Here is a 23993-nt window from a genome sequence, read left to right as displayed (position 1 = left end):
GGGATGGCAGCCGATAACCTCAAGACACAGCCAAGAATCACAGGTATCCTGAGATTGCAGAGGACTGGGTTCATTAGTTTCATTTTTGGTACAACTGAAAGAAGGAGATATTCATTCATTCAAATATATAATTAACCGACGGGAGCATAGCATGACATGATGGTATCCATCAATCATTAAATTTTTCGGTCCAATGAAAATGAAGGTGGAGATTAAAGGTGTCATTTTGTGTTTGCATATTGGTTTCGGGTTGTAGCGAAGCATATGTATAAGACTATATAAGTCTAACTATAACCAAACTCATTTAATTAAACAGGTTATAACTCTTGACTCTAACCCTCTAATTTCGTATTGGTTCGTATCGAGTTCACAAGTCATGTCAAAAATTGTCTGTCATTATGTCGCGTGTCGAAACATGTGTATAAGACTATATAGTTCAACTCTAACTCAACCCATTTAATTAAATTGGTCAGACTTATGAACCCTAACTCTTTAATTTTATGTTGGATTCACGGATCGTGTCAAACATTGCTAGCTCTAGGTGGGATGAGACTCATACAACTCAGTTTGTAGGAAATTTCTATCCATGGGTATAAATTTTTTACAAATGAAGTTCTAGAAATTTCTCCAAACACAGTCTCTAAAAGTTTCATGCGTTACTTAAACATGTGAGAATTACATTTTTTTTTTTCTTATTAAACATGTGAAAAAAAAAATGCTATTAAAAAAAAAAATAATAATTCTCACATGCTAAGAGATCTTCGGCACTTTTAAAGATAAGATTAAAGAAAATTTTCTAGAAAGTTATTTCCATAAATAAATTAGCATTGATTTTAGAAAAGTTGCATTGAATTGCTTTTGCATAAGAAGTGGAAATATTGAACCCATTGAAGCAATGAGAATCTATACCTCCTACCCCCACTATAAAACTAATGAAAATATATATTCCAAACTAGAACAAGTTCTTTCAACACCCAAATCAACTTTTAAAGGCATCTATAAAACATCCATCACTATTCAAGTATATTACAAAAGTAAAAAAAGGGGCTTAATTCTATTCCAGTTCTTTTCTCTTCATGAAGATTCTCCAGCCCCTTAGGCTTTCTTTAACTCTTGATAAACAATTCCAAAGCATTTAACATTTTTCCTTCAAAATATATTGTTCCTTGTATTTGCCTATCCTATTTGATTGGAATTTAGATTAAAAGTCTTTTTCAACCCTTTGGATTGTAGAAGTCCTACATCAGGCTAAAATTTTTGAGTTTATAGTATTACATGTAAAAACACAATGAGTACTGCCACTACTGGGCTAAATCGCGTGCCAGTCACTTTTTTTTTTTTTTTCTTTTTTTTTTTGACATATCAACTTATATAAAGGTAGTGTGAAAATCTAATGTGAAGAATAGCATGCATTATTCAAAATAAATAGCATAAATTGTCTAAAGTAAAAATTAAGTAATGCTACAAACCACACTTTTATCTCATTTTTCTCTCACTTTGTAGATGGGGTATTGCCAATCAATCCTTGGATCAGCCTCTATTAAAAAAAAATTAAATTAAATTAAATGGTTGATTGGCATTGCTAGGAATGTATAAACGGTTGCGGTTACTCCCTCCTAATTGCAACCGGGGAATAACCGCATTTGCAGCCGCTTTCGGTGGTTATCATGAGTAATTCTAGAAGTTACTCTTGTGTCACTTCAAGAATGAAGTGACTTCAAAATCATTAGTTGATCAAACTTTAATAATGATCAATCACAAGGTCAATAGTGATTTTAAAAGTTACATCATTCTTGGAGAGACACGAGAGACTTCTAGCATTACTCGGTTATCATTTTTTTAAAACCGTAACTATTAGGCTGGTTAGTAGTTATACAGTTATTGAATGCCGGTTATTAACTGCTAACTACTTTTCAAGGCATTTTGAGCATCTTTTAGTGTTTTGGGCCTCATTTTTATGGCCTTCATATCTAATATTTGGTTGTTTGGTTATTTCTTTTTATGTATTGCAATGACTAGATAGATATCAAGACCTCAACCTTCAAAAAGAATTGATTTTCTATACAATCAAGTAATAGTTGGACCATTCCCTAGGCCTTACATTTATTAAATAATATATGTAAATATAACTTAAAAAAATATGTGCATAAATATATATAACAAAAAATAAGGGCAAATTATGTATGACTTAGTCACATACCACCTATATACATTCCTGGAATTCGAGCCTCCCCTCCAACTCCTACTTTTGATAGAGGTGGCAATTTGTGTTTGTATACCGGGTTTAGGTTCAGGTTATGTCCAAGCATAAGCATCTCCAGCAGTGTAGCTAAAATTGAGATATTAGCTACATTTAGTTATTTTTGCCATTTTTTTGTTCCAACAGAATAGCTTCATATTAGTTATTATACCTTAACTGCTACAGTGATTATAGGACACTAAATTGTTGAATATAATATTATTTTCACATTATTTTCTCTCTCTTCTCTCTCTGTCAACGTTTCTCTCTTTTCTCTCTTCTCCCCCCCCCCCCTCAACGTTTCTCTCTCTTCTCTCTTCTCTGTTCATGAATTTATGATACAAATTCAAGTCTTTTAAATCACTAAAAACTCTCCCAAAAAAAATTGCAAAGCTGGCCGTGGGGGGTTTGGGTTGAGAGGGAATAGCTGGTTAGGGAGGTTTGGGTTTGGATTGAGAGGGAAGAGTGAGAGAGAGAGAGAGAGAGAGAGAGAGAAAAGTGAAAAAAATAAAATAAAGAAAGATTAAAAAATAATATTAAAAAAAATAGAGAATGATATAAAGAATCTGTGGAGTTGATATTAAAAAATGAGTAGCTAAAATAGAGAATTATGCTTTTTGACTATGTAGAATACCTCTTATTGCTGGAGATGCTCTAAGATTATATATGTTAACTTTAATCCAACATATTTAATTAAACGGGTCAAACTCATCAATCTAACCCTTTAATTTTGTATTGTGTTCGTGTTACGTTCGTAGGTTATGTAAAACAATATTTGTCATTATGTCTCATATCAAATTCATGTCGTGTCAAAGCATAAATATAAGACTATATGGGTTAACTCTAACACAACACATTTAATTAAATGGATCAGACTTTTCAATTCCAACCATTTAATTTCATGTTTGATTCATATCAGATTTGCAAGTCGTTTAAAAAATTGACGGCCCTAACATCCAACCTTATTAACCACTTTCCTCAATCCTTAAAATCACTAATCACAACTGGCCTAAGTAATTGTCTAGTTGTGGTTAGACAGTTGTTAGCGGATCATGTGAGCATCCCTAAGCATTGCCAGATCAATAAACTAAAATAAAAATATAATTTTTAACATTATTCATCAAAATATATTCTCTTCTGATGATCTCATTTCGATCCTTTTTTTTTTTTTTTTGACAAAAAAAGTCTTGGATAATTTTTTTGGCTAACAATAAAGTTGATTGGATCATGTGAGCATCATTTCCCAGTCTCAACTCTCATGTAAGTCTAATGAAAGCATCAATTTCTCTCTCACCCAATTCCCCAAAATCTCCCCGCCCAACAAATTCGCCCAATAACAACCCAAGCCCATTTCTATAAAACCCACTCCCACTTCCATTTTCCTCTTATATTAAAAAGGTTTTTCCAAAACAAAAATGGCGAGCCAGCAAATATCAAACCACAGAGACGACGCGGAGATCCACCACGGCGAGGCTCTGTGCAAGCAGAAATCGCACGAGCTCCTGGGCGGGATCTCTCTGCCCAAGGGGCTCCTCCCTCTAGACGAGGTAGTGGAGGTGGGCTACAACCACACCACCGGGTTCATCTGGCTAAAGCAGAAGCGCAAGAAAGAGCACCGGTTCCGAGCGATCGGGCGAACGGTGTCGTACGACACGGAGGTCACGGGCTTCGTGGAGGAGCGCCGCATGAGGAGGCTCACTGGGGTCAAGAGCAAGGAGCTCCTCATCTGGGTCTCCATCTCCGACATCTACGTCGATGATCCTGGGTCCGGTAAGATCACCTTCGCCAACTCCACCGGGATCTCCAGAACCTTCCCGATATCGGCGTTCGAACTCGAGTCGGAGGGCAGCAGTGGGGATCACAAAAAATGAGGGATTTTTGCTGAAATTGTTGGATTTCAAGTATTTTTAGTTTTGTTTGAGTTGGTCATGCGACTCATGCCAGAATAATGATTAACTGGTGAAATAGATCAATTTATATAAGCAATTGGGCGACTTATTTCCTGCGCGCAGAATATAAAATAATTTTTATACAAGTTAATGCTTTTGATTTCATTAGAGAATCCAAGAAATGTGAATATAAATGGAAATTATAATATCCCAACAATAAGGCTCTTGTTTAGCAAATTGGCAATATATTTCTCCTCTACTGAAATTAGCAAATTGACAATACTTCAAATCTGAAAAGAATAATAGTAATAATATATAGTTAAAAAAAAAAAGGCTTAACCCTGAACTTACATGGTTTTTGTAAACACCTACAATTTTTAAAGTCTCTTACTTTGGTGTATCGAACTTTCGTTTCGTTTTAGTTATCTCCATTGTTTCGTTTCGTTTCAGTTACACTGAAATCTTCAAAGTCTCTCACTTGTGACCCAATGGAGCGTCACAAGTGACCCACCAGGGTTTACTTTGTGACCCACTGGCGAGTCACCTTGGTGACCCACAATGGGTAATCGTGGGTCACCCACCTGTCTTCTTCTTCTTCTTCTTTTTTTTTTTTTTTTTTTTTAATATAATAATAATAATAATATGACCCGTAGGTCACAATGAAGATGAGTTAGATCTATCGGTAAACCCACGGATCAAAAGTTTTTTTTTAAAAAAATATTTTTTAATAAAAAAATAATGGCATTTTAGTAATTTAACACTGGTCAGTTAGAATTTCACAGAAAATTCTAACGGAAGGAGCAAAGTGAAAGAAAATAAAAATTTGATACATCAAAGTGAGAATTTTTGAACAATTTGGGGTGTTTGCAAAAAGCGCAAAAATTTGGAGAGGGTAAGTGAAGTTTCCCATATATATAATTCAATTATATTAGACTTTAAATTACGATAATGTCTCTACCGAGTGTCGGTGATGACTTGACCGACTCCTCCGAATCCTGACCGAGTCCAAGGGCAGTCCCAACTGAGTCTCGACGTTAGCATGGCTGAGTCGTGGCAAGTCCCAATCAGTCACTGGCAGTGTCCGAGCAATGGCCCGATAAGTTTTGACTAGGTCTCAGCGATGTCCCGATCGGTCTTAGTAGCTGCTCAATCAGGTCCCGGTGAATCTCGACCAAGTCTTGGTAGGTCTCGATCGGGTCCTAGAGGGGGCCTGCTTGTGGCATGGTAAGTCGTGGCAGGGTCTCAGCAACGTCTCGATTGTATATGTCGATTTGAAAATGAGATGCTTAAACTCGAAAAATAATTTGTAATTTTAAAAAATAGAAATTATTTTTAAAAAATTATATAAGTTTTTTCAGTCAAACTAAAAATATTTTCAGTTAACTATTATTTTTCGTTGCATCAAACAGTCAAAAATACACAAAATGTTTTCTAAAAATTATTTTACAAAAAACAAACAAGCTTAAGTTTGTGCATTGGTTTCTGCTCACGAAAACATGGGTTTTTTTTTTTTTTTTTTTTTTTTTTTTTCGGTTCCGTCACTTCCGTGCGAGGAGTAGGCTGTGAGTTGCCCACTTGGGAGAGTAAAGGCTGTCAAGCTTTAGATTTTCCATACTTTAATGCTTTAACCAAAGAAAGTCGTTCACACGTTACGCTTGGGAACACCCGAGGCCACTATGGCATGAATGCAAGGCCGTATTGAGTACGTTTGACTTTCATTAATTAATTTGAATTGTTACTTGTAATCAATTTAAATTAATTAGAAATACAAATTTAAGGTCAAACTTTTCATTATGCAAATCCGAACTCTAAAATTAGCCACACAACTAATTTTAAATTAATTAGTTTTAGTTTTTTTTTCTTTTTCTTTTTCCAAATTTATAAGGATAATGTTGTCATATTGAAAATTTTTTATTGTTATATATATATATATATATATATATATATGGGTAAAATCCACTTAACCTCCTTAAATTACCACCCCAATGACAATCTACCCCTCAAACTATCAAAACAATGACAATGTACCCCTCAATGCTAGCAAAATGACGAAATTACCCCTATAAAATTTTCAATAAGACAAAAATACCCTTAAATTTTTGAAAAAAATAAATAAATTTAGTATTTTTATTTTTATTTTAGTAAGGGTAATTTCATCATTTTTTTCAAAATAAGGGAGTTTTTTGTAAAAAAAAATGGTAGTTTAATGCGGTTGAGTGTGACAAATGTCAGTCATGGGGGCAGCTTGTAAATAAGCATGCTAGGGGAAAAGTTAATTAGCCTATTTATTTAGTTTTTGAAGGAGTATTATAAATATTTATTATCTCAAAAGATCCGTTAGAATATCACACATGAAGGGATAGATTGCTCCTTTCGTACAATATCATCTACACTTGGTGGGGCATACCCCAACCAAGAAGATATAGTGACATGAGTGGTAGCCAATTTTGCGAGCGTATGCGCCGCATTATTAACGTCCCTCATTACATGCATAAAACTGGTGTTTACCAAATAACGTAGCTCTCTCTGTATACATTCTATAAATTGCCCATAGCTGCTGAGACACGACTCTTCTTAAGCAATAGCCTTGACAACTTGCATGGAGTCACCTTCAACAATAATGTTATCAAAGCCCAATTCCTTGCAGAAAATAATAGCATACACCGCTACTAGAACTTCAGCCAAAGTTGAATCAGTTTGAATGGCAAGAGACAAACTTCGAGCTGCAAGAAATTTACCAGTCGAGTCTCTGGCTATGAGTTCCACACCAACACGTCCGTCCTTAGAGTGTATCTCGGCATCCCAATTCATCTTAATCATATTGCATGGTGGAGGTTTCCATACCACAGTTTCTAGTTCACTATCAGGAGTTACATCGCATTGGCTCATGGTATTCACTCTTTGGAATTCTTCCAACGATGACTGAGCTTCCTATATTAGCCTGGTCAGATGGAGAAAATTTTCACCAAAAATTATGGAATTTCTCCTCAGCCAAATTTTCCTTGCCAAGACAACGAACAGTTCAATTTTCTCTGTAATGCATCTTCCACAAATTGACTCAAAGATATCTGGAAAGCTGCTACCCACTCCACCGCATTTTTGCAATTTAATTGGCCCACCTCCCCACACATCATTCGATGATGGACACGTCCAAAGGATGTGCGCCACCGTCTCTTCTTCAAGTCCACATATGGGGCATAAGGTGTCCTGGACTACTCCCTTCTCAGCCAAGTTCACCCTAGTCGGTAATAGATTAAGTAAAGTTTTCCATAAAAAGAGCTTGGCCACATTGGGTATCTTGAGATTCCAACATTCTTTCCACGCTATCCCGCCAATGACTCTGGACGTTCCACTTCCTTGCTCGGCCATATTATCCATTTCCAAGAAGTATGCACTTCGGACAGAGAAAATTCCATTTTTTGTACCCCGCCAGATAATTCGATCCTTTGTAAGTAAATGACTGATAGGCATGTTTCAAATTCCCTCAACTTCATCATTCAGAAAAATCTGTGCAATAAGGTCACCTTTCCATGTTCTCGTGCTTGGATCAATAAGATCCGAAACGCGAGCATTCCGATCAAGAATATTCTGCGGTGATTGCACCATATATGTAGTTGCCTTCGGGATCTATTTATCACCCCACACGTGAGCGTCCTCCCCATCACCAATTCTCTAGAGAAGTCCATTTTTTAGAACCGTTTGGGCTGTCACAAAACTCCGCCAGACAAAAGAGGGTCGATTGCCTAGACTTGCATCCATAATAGAACAAGATGGGAAGTACTTAGCTTTTAAGATTTTTCCAGCCAAAGATTCTGGACATTGTAGAAGTCGCCAAAGTTGCTTTCCTAGAAGTGCTTTGTTAAAATTCCCTAGGTCACGGAAACCCAGACCGCCTTGGGCTTTCGATATACCCATCTTTTTCCAGCTCATCCAGTGTATTTTATAAGTGTTCTCCTTATGTCCCCACTAGAAGCGCTGCATCAACCCTTGTATCTCCTTGCATAGGGCTATAGGCAAGAGGAAAACACTCATACAATATGTGGGAATAGCTTGCACCATCGCTTTAATTAAAATATCCTTTCCTGCTTGCCTCAGAAACTTTGTCTTCCAATTATTAAAAGCTCAACAAGTCTTTTCCTTGTTGAGCTTTTGTCCCGATGCTACTTTATATTTTTCTAAGATCTTTGTTGATCTTCTCTACTCGACCGAATTTGCTTTACAGAAGATCAGGCAATTGTCTGCAAAAAAACAGATGACTCAATCGAGGGCCTTTTTTGGAAGTAGGGACCCCTGTCAGCACTCCATTTTTCTCAACTTGAGTCAATTATGTGCTTAGCGACTCCGAACATAAAAGAAACAGATATGGGGATAACGGATCCCCTTGCTGAATCCCTTTTGAAGGTTTTATGTGTCCAGCTGACTGTCCATTGACGAGAATAGCATAGGAGACCGAACCAACACAACCCATAATCAACTTTATCCACTCAGTCATATGCCTTACTCATGTCTAACTTTATTCCCATGTAACCCACTGTTATGCATGCCTTGTACTTCACCAAGAAAGTCATGGTAGGACCCAACCGGTTTTGGTTTGTCTACAAGTTTGTCTTGTACTTGAATTCCTTCTCCTAGTTGGAGTTGGAATGCTTGTCCCACACGTATTGGGATTCCTCTTGGCTCTTGAAGATTTCTTCAATACATGTTGTATTGGGTCGTGGACAGCACCGACTTTGCCTAGCATATAAAGGCATGAGCTCTTTGTGTTTTAGTGTGCCAAAAACAATTGAGAGAAAGAAAGGTGAGAGCACAAAGAAAAAGAGAGATTTTTTTTTTTTTTTTATTTTTTCCTTTTGCTATTATTCTCCTTTGGGCAAAGTGAGAATTGGATGTATTTGGGGCTTTGGGTTTGAGTGGTTTTCTCACCCTGTTACTCTCTTGTACTCATCTTTTGATAGTAAATTTTCTTTGGGTCGTCTCCACCAGTGGATGTAAGCTTGTTAAGCCAAACCACTTAAATCATTGTGTCGTGTGTGATTGCTTATCTTTGTTATTCTGCATTCTCTTTATTTTTCGTATCTCACGGGTCTTAGGAAATAAGATTAATTTCCTAACAACTGGTATCAGAGCTTTTGGTTCGAGTGGGAGCGATGACAGGTGAAGAAGGAAAGATGGGAATCAAGAAATTCGACGGCAAAGATTTTGGGTATTAGAAGGTACAAATTGAAGATATTCTTTATGAGAAGGATCTTCATCAACCTCTTTTGGAATAACAACCCGATGATATGTATGATAGCGAGTGGGCTCTGCTTGATCATAAAGCTCTAGCAGTTATCAGGTTATCATTGTCAAAATCAGTTGCACACAACTTTGTAAAGGAGAAGACTGTCAAAATCAGTTGCACACAACTTTGTAAAGGAGAAGACCATAACAGGTCTAATGGCGACTTTGTCAAGCATGTACGAGAAGCCGTCGGCGAACAACAAGGTGCATCTGATGAAAAAATTGTTCAACCTAAAGATGGCGGAAGGGGCTTCGGTGGCACATCATCTCAATGAATTCAACACATCACAAATCAATTGTCCTCGGTGGAAATTAATTTTGATGATATGGTTCGCGCGTTGATCATCTTAGCATCTTTGCCAAATAGCTGTAAAGTAGTGAGGATGGTTGTGAGTAACTCTGTAGGAAAGAGTAAACTGAGCTATGAAGATGTTAGGAATTTGATTCTCAGTGAAGAGGTTCGCAGAAGAAATGCGGGTGAAGCCTCTTGTTCTGGTGCTGCTTTAAACCTTGAGACTTGGGCAGAAGACAAGACAGAAACTCTGTGAGCGGCAGACCTAAGTTCAGGAAGGGTAGGAGCAAATCCAGGTTTGGACGACAACCTGAATGTTGGAATTGTGGCAAGACATGCCACTTCAATAAGAACTGCAGAGAGCTGAAGAAGAAGACCGAAAATGACGCCGCAAATGTCGTAGTAACAGAAGAAGTGCACGATGCCCTACTTCTATCTGTTGACATTCCTCTTAATTCTTGGGTCTTGGACTCAATAGCTTCTTTTCACACCACACCGATCCGTGAAATTCTCAAAAATTATGTGGCTGGAGATTTCAAAAAAATGTACTTGGCTGACGGAACGGCCCTAGATGTTGTGGGTATAGGCAATGTTCGCATTAGAGTCCACAATGACTCGATATGGAAGCTGCAAATGTCAGGCATATCCCAGAGCTAAAAAAGAACCTGATTTCAGTAGGACAGCTTGATGATGAAGGCAATTCATTTCCACGATGGAAAGTGGTAGGTCAGCAAGGGAGTCAAGATTTTGGCTCGTGGTCATAAGACGGGTACTCTCTACATGACGACGAACAGCATGGATACAATTACTGTTGCAAATACAGGTGCTGACTCAAAATTATGGCACCTGAGGCTTGGGCACATGAGCGAAAAAGGGATGAAGGTACTTCTGTCAAATGGGAAACTACCGGAGCTGAAGTCAATTGAGTCTGATTTGTGTGAAGGCTGCATCCTAGGAAAGCAGAAGAAGGTGAGTTTCGCGAAAGTTGGCAGAACACCAAAGCCGATAAAGTTGGAGTTGGTACACACGGATTTGTGGGGTCCCGCACCAGTGGCATCTCTTGGAGGCTCGCGGTATTACATCACATTGATTGATGACTCAAGCAGGAAGGTATGTGTTTACTTCTTAAAGCTTAAATCTGATGTATTTGAAGTTCTTAAAAAGTGAAAGGTCATGGTAGAGACAAAAACTGGTCTGAAAGTGAAGTGTTTAAGATCAGACAATGGGGGAGAATACGAAGACGGGGGTTTCAAACAGTTTTGTCCAATGAATGGGATTAGAATAGAAAAGACTATCCTGGAGACACCACAGCAGAATGGCTTGGCTGAGCGCATGAACAGGACCCTCAATGAGCGTGCAAGAAGTATGAAGTTGCATGCTGGACTACTGAAAACTTTCTGGACAGATGCAGTAAGCATTGCTGCTTACTTGATAAATAGAGGACCATCAGTTCCTTTGGACCATAGACTACCTGAAGAAGTTTGGAGTGGAAATGAGGTAAATCTTTCTCACTTTAAAGTTTTTTGTTATGTTTCGTATGTCTATATTGAATCTGATGCTTGTAGTAAGCTAGATGCCAAGTCTATAAAATGTTATTTCATTGGCTATGGGGATGAGACATTCGGGTTTAGGTTTTAGGATGATCAAAATCGGAAGATCATTAGAAGTAGAAATGTTACTTTTAATGAGATGGTTGTGTATAAGAATAATTCAAGTACAGAACCTGTAAGAATAGAGTAAGAGGCTGAGAAGCTTGAATTTATCAACCTAGATGGAATTTCTAAAGGTGTAGCTCAGATAAGGAATTCAGAAATTTATATGGATTCAGAAACTGAATATGGTCTAGAAGTTGAAGAAACAGTAGATCAAGAGACTGAACATGGTACACAGACAGTGGCTGTCTGTAGATCTACTGGAACCATTAGATCTCCACAGCGTTTTTCACCTTCCCTGTTTCATATTTTGTTGACGGATGGCGGTGAGCTAGAGACGTTTGTTGAAGCCTTGGAGGTTGAAGATTCAATCAAGTAGGAGTTAGCCATGAAAGATGAGATGAACTCATTATTGACTAACCAGACCTGGGAGCTGACTGAGTTGCCAGCAAGTAAAAAGGCTTTGCACAACAAATGGGTGTTCATAATAAAGGGTGAACATGATGGTAGGAAACACTACAAGGCAAGATTGGTAGTCAAGGGATTCCAACAAAAAGAAGGAATTGACTACACAGACATATTCTCTCCGGTGGTAAAGATGACAACCATCAGAATTGTGCTGAGCATCATGGCAGTGGAGGACTTACATCTAGAGCAGTTAGATGTGAAGACTGTGTTCCTTCATGATGAGTTGGAGGAAAAAATTTATATGCAGTAGCCACAAGGATTCGCAGTGCAGGGGAATGAGAGTTTAGTGTGCAAATTGAGAAAAAACTTGTATGGCCTAAAACAAGCTCCAAGACAATGGTACAAGAAGTTTGACAGTTTCATGTGCAGTATTGGGTTCACGAGATGCAATGCAGATCATTGCTGCTATGTCAAGAATCTTAAGAACTCTTACATTATTCTACTTCTGTACGTAGATGATATGCTCATTGTAGAGGCCAGTATGGAAGACATCAACAAGTTGAAGAACCAGTTGTCAAAACAGTTTGCAATGAAGGATTTGGGTGCTGCTAAACAAATCCTTGGGATGAGAATCATCAGGGACAATGCCAATAATACACTGAAGATTTCACAGATAGAGAATGTGAAGATTCTCAGCAGATTTAACATGGATGAAGCTAAGTCAGTGAGCACACCCTTGGGGATTCATTTCAGACTAACCAAGAATCAGTCACCAAAGACGGATCAAGAGAAAACATACATGAGTAAGGTACCTTACACCTCAACTATCGGAAGTCTGATGTCTGCAATGGTCTGTACTAGACCGGATATTGCACATGCAGTGGGAGTTGTGAGCAGATACATGAGTAATCCAAGGAAGCAACATTGGGAGGCAGTCAACATTGGGATGAGAATCATCAGGGATAGGGTCAATACTACACTGAAGATTTCACAGACAGAATATGTGAAGAAGATTCTCAGCAGACTTAGGATGGATGAAGCTAAGTCAGTGAGCACACCCTTGGGGATTCATTTCAGACTAACCAAGAATCAGTCACCAAAGACGGATCAGGAGAAAGCATACATGAGCAAGGTACCTTACACCTTAGCTATCAGAAGTCTAATGTATGCAATGGTCTATACTAGACCGGATATTGCACATGCAGTGGGAGTTGTGAACAGGTACATGAGTAATCCAGGGAAGCAACATTGGGAGGCAGTCAACATTGGGATGAGAATCATCAGGGACAGGGCCAATAGTACACTGAAGATTTCATAGACAGAGTATGTAAAGAAGATTCTCAGCAGATTTAGCATGGATGAAGCTAAGTCAGTGAGCACACCCTTGGAGATTCATTTCAGACTAACCAAGAATCAGTCACCAAAGACGGATCAGGAGAAAGCATACATGAGCAAGGTACCTTACACCTCAGCTATCGGAAGTCTGATGTATGCAACGGTCTGTACTAGACCGGATATTGCACATGCAGTGGAAGTTGTGAGCAGGTACATGAGTAATCCAGGGAAGCAACATTGGGAGGCAGTCAAGTGGATTTTGCAATATCTCAAAGGAACTTTAGATATGTCTCTTTGCCTCACAGGTGCAGAATTGAAGCTGTAGGGCTACGTGGATGCTAATCTAGCGGGTGATGTTGATAGCAGGAAAAGTACTGCAGGGTTTGTATATACTCTAGGAGGTACTGTTGTGTGTTGGACCTCAAGGTTACAGAAAATTGTAGCCCTTTCCACTACAGAGGCGGAGTATGTGGCCGTGACAGAAGCTGGAAAGGAGATGGTTTGGCTACAAGGTTTTTTGGATGAGTTAGGAAAGAAGAATGAGAAAGGCGTTCTACACAGTGATAGTTAGAGTGCCATTTTTCTTGCGAAAAACCCGGCGTATCATTCAAGAACAAAGCATATACAATTGAGGTATCACCTCATTCGATCTCTTCTTGAAAGTGAACAATTGCTACTTGAAAAGATTCGTGGAACTGAGAATCCGGCAGACACGCTGACAAAAGGAGTGACTATTGAGAAACTGAAGATGTGCGCAGCTTCAGTTGGTCTTTAAGCTTGAAGATAGGTGGAGGAGACATCTGGAGGAGATTCACTGTGTTGCAACTTGGTGGAATTCAAGTCAAGTGGGAGATTGTTATGCATGCCTTGTACTTTACCAAGAAAGTCATGGTGGGACCCAACCGGTTTTGGTTTGTCTACAAGTTTGTCTTGTACTTGGATTCCTTCTCCTAGTTGGAGTTTGAATGCTTGTCCCACACGTATTGGGATTCCTCTTGGCTCTTGGAGATTTCTTCAATACATGTTGTATTGGGTCTTGGACAGCACCGACTTTGCCTAGTATATAAAGGCATGAGCTCTTTGTGTTTTAGTGTGCCAAAAACAATTGAGAGAAAGAAAGGTGAGAGCACAAAGAAAAAGAGAGTTTTTTTTTTTTTTTTTGCTATTATTCTCCTTTGGGCAAAGTGAGAATTGTGTGTATTTGGGGCTTTGGGTTTGAGTGGTTTTCTTGCCCTGTTATTCTCTTGTACTCATCTTTTGATCGTGAATTTTCTCCGGGTTGTCTCCACCAATGGATGTAAGCTTGTGAAGCCGAACTTAAAACTTTGTGTCGTGTGTGATTGCTTATCTTTGTTATTCCGCATTCGTCTTATTTTTTCGCATCTCACAGGTCTTGGGAAATAGAATTAATTTCCTAACACCCACCTTACTCCACGGTTTAGTATGCATTAAATGTAGAGTTTCGTATGCCACCACTATATTATGTGAAATTAACCTTCCCAGAATGAAGGCACTATGATTTGCAGAAATGACAGAAGGACGGATCATCTTAGGTCGGTTCGCCAATACCTTTGCAATGATTTTGTAAATGACGTTATACAGGCTAAATGGCCTGAAGTCAGATACGCAAACATGAACTGTCTTCTTTGGGATTAAGGCAATATGCGTCACATTAACGTTGGCATTCCAATCAGCTCCATTCAGAAAATGTAACACAATAGTACATACCTCCCTTCCAACCGTCTTCCATTGCTGTTGGAAGAAATCCGCCGAGAAGCCATCAGGACCAGGCGCTTTGAGTGGCGCCATCTGCATCAATGCTCTATGGACCTCATCCTCAAAGCATGGAGCAAGTAAAGAGGTTTTCATATCTTCCGACAATCTTCCTTCAATAGCCCCTATGCAGTCATCAATGTCACACAGTCCCGCAGATGTAAATAGATCTTGATAAAAATCGATGAATGCCTGGTCCACCTCATTTTGGGATCCACAAGTACGACCCATTATGTCAACAATTTGCTCAATCCGGTTGCGACGCTGTCTTTGGTTTGCACAGGTGTGAAAAAATTTGGTATTGCGATCACCATCTCGCAACCAATTTTCCTTTGCCCGTATTCTCTATTTGAGCTCTTCTTGTTCCAACATGACATTTATTTCTTCTTTGAGCACCTTTTCAGTTTGCATGTTGGGTGGATTTGCCGCTTCTTGAATTTTCTTTAATTCTGTTGTCTTCTCTAGAATAATTCTCTCTGTCGGGGGCTTTTGTTTTTTAACCCATTGCTTAATAACCTTCTGACACCCGTGTAGCTTCCTTCTGAAGACCGTCCATGGTTCCTTGTTAGGATATCGCACCGCCCATGCCTCTTGAACAGTCATTTTAAAATCCCCATACTTTGACCATCCCGCTTCGTAGCGGAAAAGCCTATTTATTTATTAATTACCTATGTTTTCAATTTTTCATAGAAGAGAGATTAGGTAAATAAATGAGATATTTTTCTTGTAGATGAGGATTGAGGAATAGAAGGGTCAGATCCACTATTTTGTTAACATTTGCTTCTTCTTTTTGACACCATTTCATTGGAGGGCACTGGCATAAACCAAGACCTTATAAAAGTTCTTCTCTATATTTAAAAATGACACTTGTCAATATCTTAGGCCGCCACTTGTTGCAACTCTAGCCTATTCTCTTCGATGACATACTCAACCCCTACTTGCCTACGAATATTTTGGGTTAGGTAACTGATTGAATAGCTCTCATTATACGTTTTTAGGGCTAGACCTTTTTCTTTTTTTTTTGAATTTGTACTTAGCATTCATAAATGAGAAAACTCAAAAAACAATTACAACTCATGCAAGCTTAATGGGAAATCATCCGTCCATAACCCAGCTTCCCCCAGCGTGAGTCATTTTAGCTAAACGGTGTGCAGCCCCATTAGCTGCCCTACTTACATGCTAGATCCCCCATTCCTGGAAGCTCCTCAACATTTCCCTTGCATCGTTAACCACCTGTCCGTGTAAACTCCAGCAGTCCTCATCTCCTCTCAAAGCTTGAACAATCAACAAGGCATCCCCTTCCAGAGTGATGCAACAGAAACCCAATTTCATAGCCAATTCCACCGCTCTCAAAGCTGCTATTGCCTCCGCTATTGTAGGATCATAAACAAATTCCTTTCTAGCACAAAGCATAGCTAAGGGGCTTCCTTCATGATTTCGAGCGATAACACCAATACCCATCCGGTTTTGTTGAAGATTGATAGACGCATCCCAATTTAGTTTGATGATTCCTGATCTAGGAGTCTGCCAGATTACTATGACTGCCTGTCTTGGCCGCTCTTCTCTCCCATTCCTCCTCTGTGTACCTTCTTCACAAGCTTCCACCTGCTCCTTAGCTCGAAGAAGCATGGTTGGAGGATCCAGGAATTCACTACCATAAATCACCCCATTCTGTCTTAACCATAGAAGTCTAACAATTGTTGCTACCAACTGCATCTGATCCACACCAAGTCTTTCCTACATCTTCTCGATAATTTGGATAAAATCAATTTCGTCACTTGTAATCTTGTGGATCTTGGGGTCACACTCGGTCCATATGGATTTGCAGCCGAGCAACTCCATAGGATATGTCCCATAGTTTCTGTCGCCATCCCACAAATCGGGCATAGTGGGTCTAGAGTGATATGTCTCTTAAACAACCTTTCCTTTGTTGGCAATATATCATTGCATGCCTGCCACAGAAATGTCATGACTACTCGTGATCCCTTTATTTTCCAGATATCTTTCCATACTTCTTTATCTCCTTTCAATGTAGACTTTCTGAAGTGATTTTGGAGTTTCTCAGTGTATAGCATGAAGAATCACACAAAATGATTCTATAGAATTTAGAGTCTGTTTGAAATTGCATTTGAGAGCTTAAAAGTACTTTTAATACCTACAAAGTTGTGCCAAACAAAAGCTAACATATTTGGTAAAAAAAATTTGATAGTACTTTAAATTTTTTTACTTCAAAAATAGTCACAACGCACCTTAGCAAAAGCTTAAAAATGAAGCTTTTGCCAAAAAGTGTTTTTTTATTTAAAAGCTCTATTTTTCAAACACAATCCACAAACATGCTCTTAAAACTATTCCAACTACATGTTGTCATTACAAAACATACCATTTATAAGGAGTTAGACAACAAATCAAAGGAAGAAGGAAGAGAGGTAAAAGGAAGTATACATTAAAAGCAGAATTACTACATATCATATTAGATTAGGCTTCTACTAATATGACATGGTCCCTCCTGCTAGCCGTTGCAATTGCAGCATAAATTGACGATCTAGCTAAAGTAGCAATGCCATTAATATCATTAGGTGCTCCATTATATGCTTAAATGCCAGCTTATTTTATATCCAAAAAGCAAAAAACAAAAACTTCGCAAAACTCCCATAAACTTTCACGCATTTTGAAACCACATTTTTAAAGTTAAAAAATAAAATAAAATAAAAACTCTCAATTTAGGATACAAACTTTTAATTTTTCAATGTCCCTATTTCGTTACGACTTTCTATTAAATCCTGTAAAAATTTTCAAAATACCCCTATTTTTTTATTATAGAAAATTGCAAAGATTCAGGTGTTGTTAGGATTTAGCAAGATTAGCAAAAAATACCTCCGCCTGAATCTTTGCAATTTTTTATTTTATTTTATATATATAAAATAAAAGATATTTTGAAAATTTGACAAGATTTAATGAAAAAACCTAGCGGAGGGGGACGTTGTAAAAAATTGAAAGTTTGATACCTTAAATTAAGAGTTTTAAATTTTGGAGGGATAATTTCAGAAAAAGGTGAAAGTTTAGGGAGATTTTGTGAAGTTTCTCCAAAAAAAAAAAAAAAAAAAAAAATGTAGAAGACAAAATAAAACAAGATCAAATTAAAGCGCAATGACTGATATAAGTTTGCATGAACCTTCAACAACAATGATCATCATATTTCTGAGTGACATGTTACTTAGCCCAAGAATAAAGTATTGAACACAGAAAAATATTTAAATAGAGTTGAGAAAGATTTCGGAAGTTTGATGTGGGGTGCCCAAAAACCGTTAGTTTTCTAGCCAAATTTTAGTTAAAAACTAGCTAGTTCATTTGGAATGCTCTAATATGACACGGTCCCTCCGATAGCTGTCGGAGTTCCGGTAGATATTGATGATCTAGCTAGAGTAACAAGGACATTGGGAGCATTTAGGATTGGTTTCACAGCCAATTCAACAATGTTAGGCACCCAACAGGACATTAGTCAATAAGATTTAAGAGTGGCACCAAACCAGCTAGATGGATCTTGAACATTTAATTTTGGGTTCTCATAGCATAGGGTCGGCGATCCTACTAAATATTCGAAGTAAATAAGTCAATATACTCATGAGAGCATTGTTGGCTATGAAAGGGAAACATAACTAAATTGTGGACATCATCTCACTTCCCACTCTATTTACTGCCTACATAAACCAAACAACCATGCTAGTACTCTTTGACAAGGTAGAAGGGAATTTCACAAGTAGAGAGAGGGTCATCTCTAGTAGATCAGCCAAATGGTATAAGCTAATATGAGCCATTTTTCTCCTCAAGCAGATTAGCCAAAATACCTTTTGTGCTATAAAAATAAAAAAATAAATAATAAATAATAAATTTCCAACATTTAGTTTGCTAGAAATCTACAAACCTTACCAAATCACAAAGCTAATTTTTAAATGCATGCCAAACAACAAAGTACAATAGTTATGCATATAAAGCCCCATCCCTCCCCGCTTACAACCAGCACTTGATTCCCCTCATCACCAGTATTTTTCACTAGAAAACTCAAACCCAAAAATGGAAACTCAAGTGAAGGGATCTCAAATGATTGAGTCTTATAGAGATAAGGCAGAGATTTACCATGGTGCAGCTCTCAGCAAGCAAAAAGTTCATGAACTGCTGGAGGGGCTCTCTCTCCCTAAAGGTCTCTTACCGCTGGACATCGAGGAGATAGGCCATGACCGTTCCTCCGGGTTTGTATGGATGAAGCAGAAGAGCAAGAAGGAGCATAGGTTTAAGCGCATCACTAAGACTGTCTCTTATGATGCCGAGATCACGATGTTCATTGAAAATGGCAGGCTAAGGAATATTACTGGTGTCAAGGTGAGGGAGATGATCATTTGGGTAGCAATTTGCGAGATCTACCTTCAAGATCCTTCTTCAGACAAGGTTGTGTTTGCGGTCCCCGGCGGCCTGAGTCGCGCATTCCCAGTTGCAGCATTTGAGCTCGAAGATGATAAGGCTAAGGGTCAGGAGAGCAAAAACTGAACTCTTATCATCAAGGATTTTAAGGTATCCACTAAGGGGAAAAAAGAAAGAAGAAAAATCTAGAATAAGGCCTTACATAATGAATAATGTAGTGGGGGTTTATGGAGGCTGAAGTTCAACTGTTTCTCTTTTTAGAGATTCTTATATGGTTATTTTAGACAAGAAAAGTTCTATAGCATCCATTTGGTTTCCATGAATCCTTTGGAACGCTATGTAGTAAGCAAGTAGAAGTTAAGATTTTGATGCTGTTGCAATAAAACTATTTCTTTCTAGTTCACATACATTTAGGATCATTTTCTTTCTTCCCACTCAATTGGAAATTTTAACACATCAACTGTCAGATATAAATTGCCTAAATCGAGAATCCTTTATTTTTGGGATTATGGAAGCTTCATTCTCTGATAGTTTCTGTTCCAGGGCCTGCAGCTTCAAAACCATGAAAAACCGCATGGGATGATTGGTTTTCAGGGTAGTTTGAGAGACACCCTTGGGAAAAAGTAGTTTACCACGTAATACGATGATATTAAAATTATCTCACTCCCCATAGCTACAATGCAAAAGCAACAAATGCCTGATGCAATCTCAGAGGATTTGGATGACTCATGCAATACCTAACGTTAGTTAGGTTTTGAATCCCTCACCCAAATCAAAAAACTTTGGATGCACCACCAAATAGAGGAAAAATTAATAATGTAAAAATAAATTCTGAAATAAGCTGTTATTCTTATGAAATGTTTTTTAAGTACTAAACCATTTAAGTTTAGGCATACATGTAGAAAGAAAGCATGCCTTACCAGCGATAAGCCAATCAAATTTGAGCAAAAAATGCTCATCTTTACCAAGTCTTCTCTAAGCAGGATTAGGCACAAACCTGCATGGTTCCACAAGCACTATAACATCAAAAAAGAACACACATTGTTAATGCCAAAACAGACAGTCTACTATCATCGTGAGGAAACACATTCACATGATGTTTTTCAGCATTTACATGAGATTGTTTGAGAATAACTTCTATAAGATCTTGGCACAAACCAAGCACTTTGTGCCCTCCAATGAGAAGTTGACACGTCAGCTTAGAACAAAAAAAGCAAAAAAAAAAAAAAAAAAGCCTAATCTCTCACCATCTACCAAAAGCCGCCTAGGCCAAACGTTGGTGTACTCATGAGAACGCGGTGCAGGTCTTGAGGGTCGTCCAGCCATGGCCAAGACCTTAAGGGAGTGAATGGGTTGAGGGAAAATGGTTGAGAGAAAAAGCAATTTAGTTGGGTGAGAGAAAAACGGTGAAGAGTGGGAGAGAAAATTCTTTTGAGCATAGAATTTGGGAGAAGCAAAGAATAAGAAAGACAAGGTTTTAGTATGAAAGAGGAGGTCGTTGGTCCGGGAGGATTTGCCATATGTATGTGGAATGGCAACAGTGAGTGACAAGCGCCATATGGAACGTGGTTTTGCATGACTCTTGGAGTGGCTTGCCTCTATACAAGTGGCCTGCGCTTGGGTTTGTCTCACTCATCTCATTCTCAACTGGTGTTCGGCCTGAGCTGTGCGATTTTTCTCACAAGAAAGGTGAGAGATTAGGCAAATGGGGAAGATTTTTTTTTTTTTTTTTTCCGTAGATAGTGATAAAAGAGGTGAGATCCGGTTTTTTGGTAACATTTGCTTTTCTTGTTCTATGCTGACGTGTCAATCTCTCATTGGAGGGCACAAAGAGCTTGGTTTGTACCAAGATCTTATAGAAATTATTCTCAAGGTTGTTTACCTTTTTCTGGGAACTTTCCTGTAATTTTATATGCAGGCAAGTCCACTTTGCTATCTCGGCCATGTCCTTAGCCTTCCTCTTTTCTCAGCTAGCACATTCAGCTTGAAACATATCAATCCCTTCAGGAGCAGTCATTCTTGTCTACTGCATGAGTCAAGAAATTCTATAAAATCTAATCTCATCTAGTTCCCCAGTTAGTGCCACTGCTCACTACTCATGAGTGTAATCATTTCAAGTCCGTCCTTGTCCTGCTAGTTTCCATATCAACACTCTCATTTCAATAACTTCCACCTTATGGACAAATTCCTTCTTGGTGAAAGACAATCACTTGAGAATGACTGCAAATTCATTTCTGAGAGGGTATTGAAGTGTCAATCATGTACTGTATTTAGCCATCTAGTCTGATAACTTTTGTGTCCAAGTGTTTGCGGTTGACAAGTATTAATGAAGATGGATGATGCCCCATGACCATATCAAAAGGAACTCCCACCATAGCCAACTTTCCATTAAGTTTAATTTCAAGATTCAAAATTTCTTCTTTACATCCATAACCTAATTCATTCACAGTGCCTCATCCACCTTCTCCAAACCATCGCCTGTTTTATCTTCATCATTGGACTGACGGCTCCAGACCCCAAGCGTTTTATAGTCCCAAAGAATCTCAGATATCTCATCTTGAGGCAAACTTAAACCATGCCGTTTTATTGATTTATGAATGTCACAGAAGAATTTTGGGTCTTCCAGTCTAATATACTCTCGCAACACCTTCTCATGAGCTGGGACCCAGTTCCTTGGAAATGGAGTGTAATCACATGATGGAATCAAAGACATGTGAGAAAACTGAACACCTTGAATAGCATCAACGAGTCCCATCCTCAAAAGATCTGAATATTCAGGAGCTGAATTGTTACTGCTCTCCCTCAGTGGATGGCTAAGATCACGTGAAGCTATCTTATACACCTTAGCACGAGACTTTAGTCTATACCTTGCAGCATAAAGTTTAGCCAAAGAGCTCCTAATCACATAAGCACAAAAGCCAACAACTTTCTTGCGATTATCAGCATATCTGTACCAATCGGCCATGGTCTCAAGAAACTTATTCATCTGGGAATTTGTATGAGCTTGACCTGAATACAACATTGGATTGCAAGGCAGTGGCTCAGGATCCTTATCACCCTTAACTAACTCAAGCCGCCTGAATTGGCGAATACATTGTTGTAAGCTAGCAGTAACCGAAAGCAAAGTACCTACACCCTGTTCACTCCTGATATTACCCCCAGTGGCAGTGTATCGCAGTGTCGGGTGTATCACCCTGCGACAAATTATATGATCCAAGAACTGTATACCCCTGGTAATGTGTTCTATCTCCACCTTCGAATTATCCAACCTTAACCCAAATTTGCTCTCACAAAACTCAATGATTTCCTTTCTAACTTGCACCACATCCTCTCTCGGCCCCCGTATCCCAATCAAGAAATGACCCCCATATCGTATATAATCCATTTTTCTAGTTTTCTCTTTCCCAGCAGATGGAACAAACTCCGGCCAAGCCGGGTTATGACAACCATCATCAATCGAATCTTTCCATATCGAATCAAGTTTAGATGGCCTAAAAAAATCAACTATTTTATCTTCCATCATGTGATCCAATTCATTAAGACACACATTTGCAAATAAAGGACTAAGGATTCCACAATAGCCATAAGAGGGTACCTTGGCAGCCTCTTTGGGCGCAAAATTGAAGAAAGTTCTTAACCAATAAGGGTCCGGCTTCGGCTCATTCTCGTTGAGAATCTTCTTCTTCTTAGGCGCCTTCTTTTTCCTCTTCTTCCTCGTCTCTTCTTTATCTTCAGTTTTTGATTGTGACCGATCTCGAACCTGTCCTCTAAGCGCCGATTTGATCAAACCCAACACTTTCCTATCCTTCACGGCCTTTTCAACACAATTCAATACCACATTCCCGTCCACATTGTCGAAAATCTCACTCAAATCTCCTTTCAGGAACCACAAGTACCCAGCAAAGTTACTCCGAATCGTCCGAATCACCGTGTGAGCGCTACGACCGGGCCGAAACGCGTGCGATTTCGGCGAGAACCGGGCCTCGAAAACCGGCTCCAACACCATCAACAAGACCTCCTGAACGACCCGGTCCTGGAAGCACGGCTCGTCGGATTCAAGAATCGCCTGGAGCTTGCGTTTAGAGAACAATTTGGTAAAGGGCTTCTCGTTGGGGCTCCGAATGTACTGCTGGGTCTTCCTGTTCCACAGGAATTGGCCGCGGATGACGGCGTTTCGGAGGGAGAGCAGGTCGGAGAGGACGTGGAAGTGAATGGCGTTGCGGGGAGGGAACGTGCCGGTCACGTGGGCGCAGGAGCGCTGGTAGGCGAGGACCCAGAGATCGAGCTTGGAGAGGAACCCGGTGAGGTTGGGGAAGGTGGCGTTGGGTGGGGACGAGAAGGTCTTGACCCAGAGGGACGAGCAGATTTGGATTGGGTCCTCCTTCAGGAGTGCGTATGGGTCTTGGCTTTGGAGACTCTGGTGTTGTGGTGGTGGTGGTGGGTGGTGGGTGGTGAGGGAGGAGACAGAGCGAGAGGATGAGCGGGGCTTGAGGAGGCAGTGGACGTGGTGGCAGTGGAGGTGTTTGATGGTTGTTCTCAGTGACATTTCTTTTTTGTCTTCTTTGTTTCGGTTTGGTTGATGAATGATTACGAGCGAGAGAGTATACCTTCGGGGCTTGGCTTAGACATGCATGCAATTGGAAGCAAATGTCAGCAAACTCTGGGTGGACGTTTTGATTGGAATGAGAAAGATGGGGGTTTTGTTTTTG

General features: G+C 39.2%; 5 protein-coding genes across 7 annotated transcripts; 2 read left to right on the top strand and 3 right to left on the bottom strand.

Annotated features, from left to right (window-relative positions):
- The first annotated feature begins 3607 nt into the window (after window positions 1–3607).
- Window positions 3608–4293, top strand: LOC132172167 (uncharacterized). Its single transcript, XM_059583617.2, has one exon. The coding sequence runs from the start codon at window positions 3655–3657 to the stop codon at window positions 4108–4110; it is 456 nt and encodes a 151-aa protein (XP_059439600.2). The 5' UTR covers window positions 3608–3654; the 3' UTR covers window positions 4111–4293.
- A 2409-nt stretch (window positions 4294–6702) lies between these two features.
- Window positions 6703–7506, bottom strand: LOC148588119 (uncharacterized). Its single transcript, XM_088514152.1, has 2 exons — window positions 7135–7506; window positions 6703–7059 (listed from the first exon to the last, which is right to left on the bottom strand). Exons 1-2 carry the CDS (start codon window positions 7504–7506, stop codon window positions 6703–6705), a joined length of 729 nt encoding a protein of 242 aa, XP_088370278.1.
- An 8416-nt stretch (window positions 7507–15922) lies between these two features.
- NMAT1 (Intron maturase, type II family protein) lies at window positions 15923–23993 on the bottom strand. 3 transcript variants are annotated; one of them, XM_059582362.2, is made up of 2 exons: window positions 20205–23993; window positions 15923–16908 (listed from the first exon to the last, which is right to left on the bottom strand). In XM_059582362.2, the coding sequence occupies exon 1, from the start codon at window positions 23828–23830 to the stop codon at window positions 21728–21730; it is 2103 nt and encodes a 700-aa protein (XP_059438345.2). In that variant the 5' UTR covers window positions 23831–23993; the 3' UTR covers window positions 15923–16908; window positions 20205–21727. The 3 variants fall into 3 exon arrangements, with proteins under 3 accessions (XP_059438345.2, XP_059438344.2, XP_059438346.2); XM_059582361.2 differs by lacking the exon at window positions 15923–16908 and having other exon boundaries at window positions 19768–20300; window positions 21167–23993; XM_059582363.2 differs by lacking the exon at window positions 15923–16908 and having other exon boundaries at window positions 19768–20281; window positions 21167–23993.
- Window positions 16048–16584, bottom strand: LOC148588118 (uncharacterized). Its single transcript, XM_088514145.1, has one exon. The coding sequence runs from the start codon at window positions 16582–16584 to the stop codon at window positions 16048–16050; it is 537 nt and encodes a 178-aa protein (XP_088370271.1).
- On the top strand, window positions 18838–19687 carry LOC132169446 (uncharacterized). The gene has a single exon (XM_059580479.2). The coding sequence runs from the start codon at window positions 18940–18942 to the stop codon at window positions 19408–19410; it is 471 nt and encodes a 156-aa protein (XP_059436462.1). The 5' UTR covers window positions 18838–18939; the 3' UTR covers window positions 19411–19687.

The sequence above is a fragment of the Corylus avellana genome, chromosome 1, assembly GCF_965113065.1.
Source record: "Corylus avellana chromosome 1, dhCorAvel1.hap1.2, whole genome shotgun sequence".
In the NCBI taxonomy this organism is placed as follows: Eukaryota; Viridiplantae; Streptophyta; class Magnoliopsida; order Fagales; family Betulaceae; genus Corylus; species Corylus avellana.
Note: the sequence above shows the minus strand (reverse complement) of the source record. Positions and strands in the feature narration are given on the sequence as shown.